The sequence below is a fragment of the Tasmannia lanceolata genome, unplaced genomic scaffold (assembly GCF_043159265.1).
Source record: "Tasmannia lanceolata isolate RefF3 unplaced genomic scaffold, GAP_Taslan_0.1 ptg000012l, whole genome shotgun sequence".
NCBI classification, from domain to species: Eukaryota; Viridiplantae; Streptophyta; class Magnoliopsida; order Canellales; family Winteraceae; genus Tasmannia; species Tasmannia lanceolata.
The window spans coordinates 56,177,006-56,186,134 of record NW_027518689.1 but is presented as its reverse complement, the minus strand read 5'-3'; the positions used below and the strand labels follow the sequence as shown (position 1 = coordinate 56,186,134).

At 41.8% G+C, this 9,129-nt stretch overlaps 1 protein-coding gene across 1 annotated transcript; it reads right to left on the bottom strand.

The window, feature by feature from the left end:
- Positions 1-3,353: 3,353 nt before the first annotated feature.
- On the bottom strand, positions 3,354-4,704 carry LOC143888972 (metacaspase-9-like). The gene is made up of 2 exons (XM_077393349.1): positions 4,693-4,704; positions 3,354-3,887 (listed from the first exon to the last, which is right to left on the bottom strand). The coding sequence occupies exons 1-2, from the start codon at positions 4,702-4,704 to the stop codon at positions 3,354-3,356; spliced, it is 546 nt and encodes a 181-aa protein (XP_077249464.1).
- Between the last annotated feature and the right edge of the window lie 4,425 nt (positions 4,705-9,129).

The following is a 9,129-nucleotide window of genomic DNA, read 5'->3' as shown; positions in this document are numbered from 1 at the left end:
CTAATCCTATCCCTAAACCTAAACCTTAAACTTAATCCCCATACTTCTGCTGCCCTGACCCTTCTCCACTATTGTTACCGCCCCGACCTCCACAAATCTGTCGGGCCCCTCCCCTTGTTGCTTGCATCTGTGGTGTTAGTCCTTCCCTAAATTGGTGGTGATAACCTATGTCATCAAAAAAAGTGTGAAAAAGGGGATCTTTCGTTTGAATGTTCTTACAAGAATACTAGTATTCCGGGCCCATGTAATGGATGGGTGTAAAATGGTTTGCCCTATCCAACAAAAACATGAGTTGCGACATGGTCGACCCCAACCAAGAATGATAGCAATTTGTTACTATGGAGAATACATCTAAGTGGGGCCTCCAATATCACCGCCATCTTCTTTCTTCGACGGCCAGTACTTAGTTGGAAATGTTTTTCTTAAAAAACTAGTTCACGCGTGATGGGGACTAAAAATGACCCTCGAATCACAAACCGACAGGTGGCAGAAGGATAGATAAGTGATTATACCACCTAATAAGGGGTAACTAAGTAATCATACCACCCCCTCTAGAAGAAGGTTCTAGAGTAAATTTTGCCTAATCACAGGTTGACACTTGTCTGAGGACAGAAGGGTAATTTAATACCCAGACTACAACTATAAATAGCCTCCAATGACTCTAAGGTAGGGGTCCGAATCTCAAAATTTACTATTCATAAAAGATGTTCCTTATTTGTTGCACTTACTGACTTAAGCATCAGAGGGCCTTCCTCGAGTAACCATTCTGGGTCGGTCGTCTGACCGTTTGCTAACTCGTGTAGGTCCACCTCAGAAGAGCTCTTCTGAAGCCATATAAGCAGATCTCCAATTTTTTAGCGCAACAAATTGGCGCCCTCCGTGCGACCCAAACAAGAAGCCATTACAGATCTCAATACATGGTAGTTAGGAAGAGCGGCCGGGCCGTATCAAACTGAGTTGCATAACCTACGTCTAGATCAACCCCCTCAGGTTCATCCCTCCTCCGATAGAAGGGCAACCCTCGGCTCCACCCGAGCCACATGCTCCAGCAGCAGTGCCCTTTAGAACAATACAATGCACTGGTCCAGCAAGTGGCCGCTGGCAGATCAATATAAGAATTTGGTTCAGCATCCCTCACCATGAACTCATCCCTAAACTCCACCAGTCCGACAAGAGAGAACAAACTCTGAGCAACGGTATGTGCCAACAACATCCACACTCACCCGATTGACATGATCTCCACCCGAGGAAGACCAGATCTCCAACTAAAACCGAACTGGTTAGCTAAAGAGTGCCAAACCCAAGTCATTTAGCTCAGGTAGATTAAAAGCCGACCACTTTGGTTACGTTCTCTCCAATCCGAGCACGACCTCAGAATGAGAACTAAAAGCCAACCTTGGAATAAGAACTATAACCGAACTAGCTAGTTAAAGTTTATAAAACCTAGGGCACCAATCACGAGCAATATAAAGCTAGCAACTACGCTTACGGTCTCAGCGGTCAATATAATCCGAGCATCCTCAAGTTAAGAATAAAAAACGAAGCGAGCGATAACGAATCATAACATGCAAGTCATTAAAATCGGCGAAAATTTGCAGTTGAACTCTGAGACTTAGAAAATTTTCATGACTTGCATTCGTCATTCAAAAAGAGATACATAAGGGGGGCTTCGAGGCCAAGGATCACAAATGAGAGACAATAAAGATGAACAAGGCTCAAGCCTCAGGAGCATCCTCCTGCCTGATTGGCTGAGAGGCTAAAGGAACTGTTTCTTCAGCATCCTCAGGGGCTGTCGGTTCGAGGAAGATCTCCTCCAAAGAGATGGATACTTCTCAGACACCATAGCCTTGCAGTCAGCAAACCCACGGTGTACGAGTCAGCGGTAAGACGGAAAAGTTCCTCCGCTTTGGCCTTCACCTGGGCCGACCTGGTTGGTACGAGGTCTTTTACCATCGACTGATACCTTTCACAATCCATACCAGAAGTCTTCTTTGACTTTCCAATCATATCACCGCACCAGATTTGCAGTGAATAGAGGGATGCTCGTATCCAAGGGCTCACCAAAAACATCAAGCAGAAAAACAATCTTCACTTACAGAGTATGTCATGGAAACATTCTAATAAACTATTTATCTTCCATCAAGAAAGCAAAACAAGAGGCAGTTGCCATATATATATATATATATATATATATATATATATATATATATATATATATATATATATATATATAGAGGAAAGTGTTTCTACTCGGTCCCCTAGATAAGCTTATCTACTCCTCCCTTTAAAAAAATACAGTGGGCCCACGCTGTTTGGATGATCCAAAGCATTCATTTGATAGGTCTTAACATAGATAGGGTGTGCCCAAAAAATCAGCACCAAAGGGTCATCCTAGCCCTTCGTTTTGTTGGGCACACCGTGTCCAAAATGGACGCATATAAACGTGGACGTTTATATGTGTCCATTCTGGGCACCACAAGGCACTACAAAACGAAGGGCTAGGATGACCCTTTGGTGCTGATTTTTTGGGCACACCCTATCCATGTTAAGACCTATCAAATGAATGCTTTGGATCATCCAAACAGCGTGGGCCCACTGTATTTTTTTAAAGGGAGGAGTAGATAAGCTTATCTAGGGGACCGAGTAGAAACACTTTCCTCATATATATATATATATATATATATATATATATATATATATATATATATATTTATTTATTTATTTTTATTTTTTTTTGAGAAATACTGTGGCTATATATATATATATATATATATGAGGAAACTGTTGGTGAGCTTAAGCTCACCAAACTTATGGTGAGCTAGCTTGCCCAATCACATGGGGGCCCACTTTGTTAGGATGATCCAAACCATTCATTTGAAAGTCCCTTACATAGATGGGGGGGTGTACCAAAAATCAGCTCCATAGGATCATCCTAACCCCTCCATTTGTGGAGGACAAAAATGGACAGACACAAATTTGCCCCATTTTTGTCCTCCACAAATGGAGGGGTTAGGATGATCCTATGAAGCTGATTTTTGGTACACCCCCTATCTATGATAAGGCCTTGCAAATGAATGGTTTGGATCACTCCCCAAAATGTGGGACCCGTGATTGGGCAAGCTAGCTCACCATAAGTTTGGTGAGCTTAAGCTCACCAACAGTTTCCTCTCTCTCTCTCTCTCTATATATATATATATATATATATATATATATATATATATATATATATATATGGTGTGTGTGTGTGTGGGGCCACACTAATATACAGACTTTAGTTAGTGATCATCTTCACCTTTGATTTATCATGACTTCGTACTTTCAAAATGTTCATACACAAAGCCTCACTTCACTGATCAAACAACCTTAAAATAGATTGATTGAACAATGACAATGCAAGAAAACACAAAATCCTCACGTGTGACCAATTCCCTATTGCTAAGTGCACTCTCGTTTCCCTTCAACATTATTTGAACTGCGTTACTAAACGCCCCATACGCTTTTCCCCCTTTGCCTTCGGCATTCATGTCTGCAGACGTCTCGTTTGCCTGGCACCCACTTAGTAGGATTCCCTCGTTGGGCTGTACCATCCGTGGGTGGTTATCATTCGGATGGAATTTGGTGCTGTCATTGTTCGCAAAGAGTTCAGAGAGGTGAATGCCGATGTTCGGAGACTCGATACAGGATAGGGATGATAGGTGATGGTCAAATTGAATAGAAGGGACTGATTTTTGGGCGATGAGAGGACCCCACAGGATCAGTGGTGGTGGGGCCGATTTGTTCTTTCTCCTTGTCGATGAGTCCACCTCTGTGGCATGAGTCGGAGAGGATGGTGAAGCTTGCTCCCTCTGCCTCCGGCATATGGTTGACCGGGTGCCGGAAGTCGACGTCTGAAAGAAAATGATGGATTGTGTTAAGCATGCAAGACTGACTCGCTACTGTACAGTCCACCTAATGTGTTGGAGCTTCTCTACAAGATAGAAAGTACGCGTTTTTTCATTCAAATCCCTAGTTCACAAAGTATTTCTCAAAAGCCGATGATTCTGGCCCCCCTAGCATGTTTTGATAATTGCACTAAACCAACTTGTCTTATATTAACTTGCTGTCAAAGTTTATTACAATTCCCAAAAAGCTGTGAGAAGCCAAATAAAAAAACAAGGTGACTTAGTGCAGTTACTGATATCAGTTGCCTTATTAAATAGTCCACCTAATGTTGTGAATTAAGCATTTAAGTAAGTAAATCACCGATCGAGTTAAGCATTTAAGTAAGACTCACAACCGTACAAAGTCCACCTCATGTTGTGGGTTCACTACAAGTATAAAAAGTGGAGTGTTTTTATGCAAATCCCTAATTTATAGGGTACTTCCTAAATAATTATTGAAATTACAGGTTAATTAGAAAGTTAGAAAATAGGGCAAATGATTAAAAAAATGCAAATATTATGCTAAATTGTTAATAAAGGGTAGATATTTAAAAATTATTAAAAAAGGGCTGGGAGGTGAGAGAGTATCAGTTTAATGACAAATATACCCTCACTTTCATTCATTTTCCCACCATTTCTTAAGCTCTTTTTCTTTCTTCTTCCTCACCTTACCCAGGGAACATCAAAAATAGCAGAGCCATTCCCATCCTTTGGAAGGTCTAATCCCCACGGTTTTCTTTCTTCTTCCTCTCCTCACCAAGGTGAAAAATACCAGTGCAGCCATTGTCATCCTTTAGAAGCTCTAGTCCCCACGTTTTTCTTTCTTCTTCCTCATTTCCTCAGATTTTGCGAGTGCAAGAGGAAGAGGTATCATCTTTAACGTTTTAAAAAAGAGTAATTTATAATTCAATAAGCAATTTTTTCTAGCATTGCTTTTTAATCTTCTATTTTATTTCTTTTGAAAGGAATTTTACATGCTAAGAGTTCCTTGAAGACTTGATAGTGGCAGAAATTGAAAAAGCCCAAAGACCTATACTTATATTAGCATCGGTAAGTATATGGGTATTATGAGTTTATTTGGTCAAATACAATTTGATATTCTCATATATGATTTTAATAATTCACTGCTAGAAATAAGAAACAGTAGAGGAGAGCAAGATAGCTGTTACTAGAAACAAGATAGGAGAGAGGTTATTGAAAAAAAGATTAGGAACTCATTTTGGTAACAGTTATAAATTTTGTGAGGTTGTGTAACAACTCGGCCTTCACTTTAGGGTCGAGATTAAAAAAATATGCTTAGATAGCTCAGCTCTTTACAAAAAAACTGAAAAATGATTCTTCCTGGATTGCCGTCTGAGAAATTTGCAATGTCCGGTCAAGAACGTTGTTAACCATGATTTTTTTGTGATCTGGCCGAAGAAGTATAAGAACTAAGAACATCAAGAACTTTGAAAAGCATGCATGTTTCTGTAGCTGTTTTGTATCTTTTTTTGATTTGCTTCATTCTCTTCTTCTTCTTCTTTTTCTTTTTTACATTCTTTAATTTGATTTTTTTTTAATTCGTTGATTTGATTTGTAACTGTTTTTGTTTTTTATTTTTTGTTCCAATGTTTCACCATAACCGAGACCCCGTTCTAAGATGGTGTTACAGCCAACGTGAAAAATACCAGTGCCGCCATTCCCATCCGTTGGAAGCTCTAATCCCCACGTTTTTCTTTCTTCTTCCTCACCTCACCCAGGCAACGTGAAAAATACCAGTGCAGCCAATCCCTATCCTTTGGAAGCTCTAATCCCATTGTATTTTGTTAAAAAAAAACACCATTACTTGTGAGAAATTTGAACGTCGGTGATAAACATAGCTCCAAGTATGTCCATGCTCCTCTACTTCGATAGGGTTTAACAGTTTATGAAGGTTTTCATATTTTGTTGGGATTTTACATTTTATGGAGGTTTTCAGTTTTGTTAGGTTTGAACATTTTATGAAGGTTTTCATTGTTTTGTGTTGGAAAAAAGAGAGAAATTACCCAAGTTGTTCTATGTTGGTTGTATAATTGTTTCCATTGTTTTGTTGGGTTTTAAAAGAAAGTTAGAACCACCATATTCTCTGTTGGAAAAAGACCATTACTTGTTTCTACCCAATTTGGTTCGTACCGGTTCCGGGGTAGAAAATGTCGCTCTGTACTAGGTCCGGCGTATAAAATGTGGTTCCTCAGTGGTTCGGAGGTATAAAATTTGGTTTCGTACTAAGTTTTAGGGTATAAAATGTGGTTCCGTAGTGGTTCTGGGGTATGAAATGTGGTTCCCTAGTGGTTCCAGCGTATAAAATGTGGTTCCTAAGTGGTTCCGGGGTTGAAAATGTGGTTCCGTAGAGGTTCCAGGGTATAAAATTTGGTTCCCTAGTGGTTACGAGGTATGAAATGTGGTTCCGTAGTGGTTGCGGGGTATAAAATATGGTTCCCTACTGGTTCCGGGGTATAAAATGTGGTTCCCTACTGGTTCCGTGGTATAAAATGTGGTTCAGGGGTATAAAATATGGTTTCGTAGTGGTTCCGGGGTATAAAATGTGTTTCCCTAATGGTTCCGGGGTATAAAATGTGGTTCCCGAGTGGTGACGGGGTCAAACATGTGGTTCCCTAGTGGTTCCGGGGTCAAACATGTGGTTCCCTAGTGGTTCCGGGGTAGAAAATGTGGTTCCCTACTGGTTGTGACGTATAAAATGTGGTTCCGTAGTGGTTGCGGGGTATGGAATGCGGTTCCCTAGTGGTTCCTGGGTATGAATTGTGGTTCCGTAGTAGTTCCGCGGTAGAAAATGTGGTTCCCTAGTGGTTCCGTGGTAGAAAATGTGGTTCCGGAGTGGTTGCGGGGTATAAAATGTGTTTTCGTACTGGTTCCGGGGTATAAAATGTGGTTCCCGAGTGGTCCCGGGGTAAAAATGTGGTTCCCTAGTGGTTCCAGGGTAGAGAATATAGTTCCGTAGTGGTTCCGAAGTATAAAATGTGTTTCCGTAGAGGTTGTGGGGTATAAAATGTGGTTTCGTAGTTATTCCCGGGTATAAAATGTGGTTCCGTAGTGGTTGAGGGGTATAAGATGTCGTTCTGTAGTGGTTCCGGTGTATAAAATTTGGTTCCGTAGTGGTTCGAGGGTAGAAATATGGTTCCCTAGTGGTTCTGAGGTATAAAATGTGTTTCAGTAGTGGTTGCGGGGTAAAAAATGTGGTTCCCGACTGGTGATGGGTAAAAAATGTGGTTCCGTACTGGTTCTGGGGTAGAAAATGTTTTTACCTAGTAGTTTTGAGGTATAAAATGTGGTTCCGGGGTATAAAATTAGGTTCCCTAGTGGTTCTGGGGTATAAGATGTGGTTCCGTAGTGGTTCCGGTGTATAATATGTGGTTCCGTAGTGGTTCCAGGGTAGAAAATATGGTTCCGTAGTGGTTCTGAGGTATAAAATGTGTTTCCCTAGTCGTTCCTGGATATAAAATATGGTTCCCGAGTGGTCATGGGGTAAAAAATGTGGTTCCCTACTGGTTGCGGGGTAGAAAATGTGGTTTCCTAGTGGTTCTGAGGTATAAAATGTGGTTCCGTAGTGGTTGAGGGGTATAAAATGTGGTTCCCTAGTGGTCCCGATGTATAAAATGTGGTTCCGTTGTGGGTCCAGGGTAGAACATATGGTTCCCTAGTGGTTCTGAGGTATAAAATGTGTTTCCGTAGTGGTTCCGGGGTATAAAATGTGGTTCCCGAGTGGTCATGGGGTAAAAAATGTGGTTCCGAAGTGGTTACGGGTTATAAAATGTGGTTCCGTAGTGGTTCCGGTGTATGAAATGTGGTTCCCTAGTGCTTCCGGGGTAGAAAATGTGGTTCCGTAGTGGTTCCGATGTATAAAATGTGGTTCCGTAGTGGTTGCGGAGTATAAAATGTGGTTACCTAGTGGTTCCGAGGTATAAAATGTGGTTCCGTGGTGGTTGCGGGTTGTAAAATGTGGTTCTCTAGTGGTTCCGGTGTATGAAATGTGGTTCCGTAGTGGTTCCGGGGTAGAAAATGTGGTTCCGCAGTGGGTCCGAGGTATAGAATGTGGTTCCGTAGTGCTTCCGGGGTAGAAAATGTGATTCCGTAGTGGTTCCGATGTATAAAATGTGGTTCCCTAGTGGTTGCTGGGTATAAAATGTGGTTCCGTGGTGGTTGCGGGTTGTAAAATGTGGTTCCCTAGTGGTTCCGATTTATGAAATGTGGTTCCGGGGTAGAAAATGTGGTTCCGTAGTGGTTCTGAGGTATAAAATGTGGTGTCGTAGTCGTTCCGGGGTATAAAATATGGTTCCCTAGTGGTTCCGGTGTATGAAATGTGGTGCTCTAGTGGTTCCGGGGTAGAAAATATGGTTCCCTAGTGGTTCTGAGGTATAAAATGTGGTTCCGTAGTGGTTGCGGGTTATAAAATGTGGTTCCCTAGAGGTTCCAGGGTATAAAATGTGGTTCCGTAGTGGTTCCGGGGTAGAAAATGTGCTTCCGTAGTGGTTCCGAGGTATAAAATGTGGTTCCGTAGTGGTTGCGGGTTGTAAAATGTGGTTCCCTAGTGGTTCCAGGGTAGAATATGTGGTTCCCTAGTGGTTCTTGTGTATGAAATGTGGTTCCGTAGTGGTTCCGGGATAGAAAATGTGGTTCCGTAGTGGTTCCGAGGTAGAAAATGTGGTTCCGTAGTGGTTCTGAGGTATAAAATGTGGTGCCGTAGTCGTTCCGAGGTATAAAATATGGTTCCCTAGTGGTTCCGGTGTATGAAATGTGGTGCCCTAGTGGTTCCGGCGTATAAAATGTTGTTTTGAAGTGGTTCCGGAAAATAAGATGTGGTTCCCAAGTGGTTCCGGTGTATAAAATGTGGTTCCCTAGTGGTTCCAGTGTAGAGAATATAGATCCCTAGTGGTTCCGGGGTAGAAAATGTGGTTCCCTACTGGTTCTGAGGTATAAAATGCGGTTCCGTAGTGGTTGCGGGTTATAAAATGTGGTTCCCTAGTCGTTCTTGTGTATGAAATGTGGTTCCGTAGTGGTTCCGGGGTAGAAAATGTGGTTCTGAGGTATAAAATGTGGTTCCGAGGTATAAAATGTGGTTTCGTAGTGGTTCCAGGGTAGAGAATATGGATCTCTAGTGGTTCTGGGGTATGAAATGTGGTTCCCTAGTGGTTCCAGAGTATAAAATGTGGTCCCAAAGTGGTTCCAGGGTTGA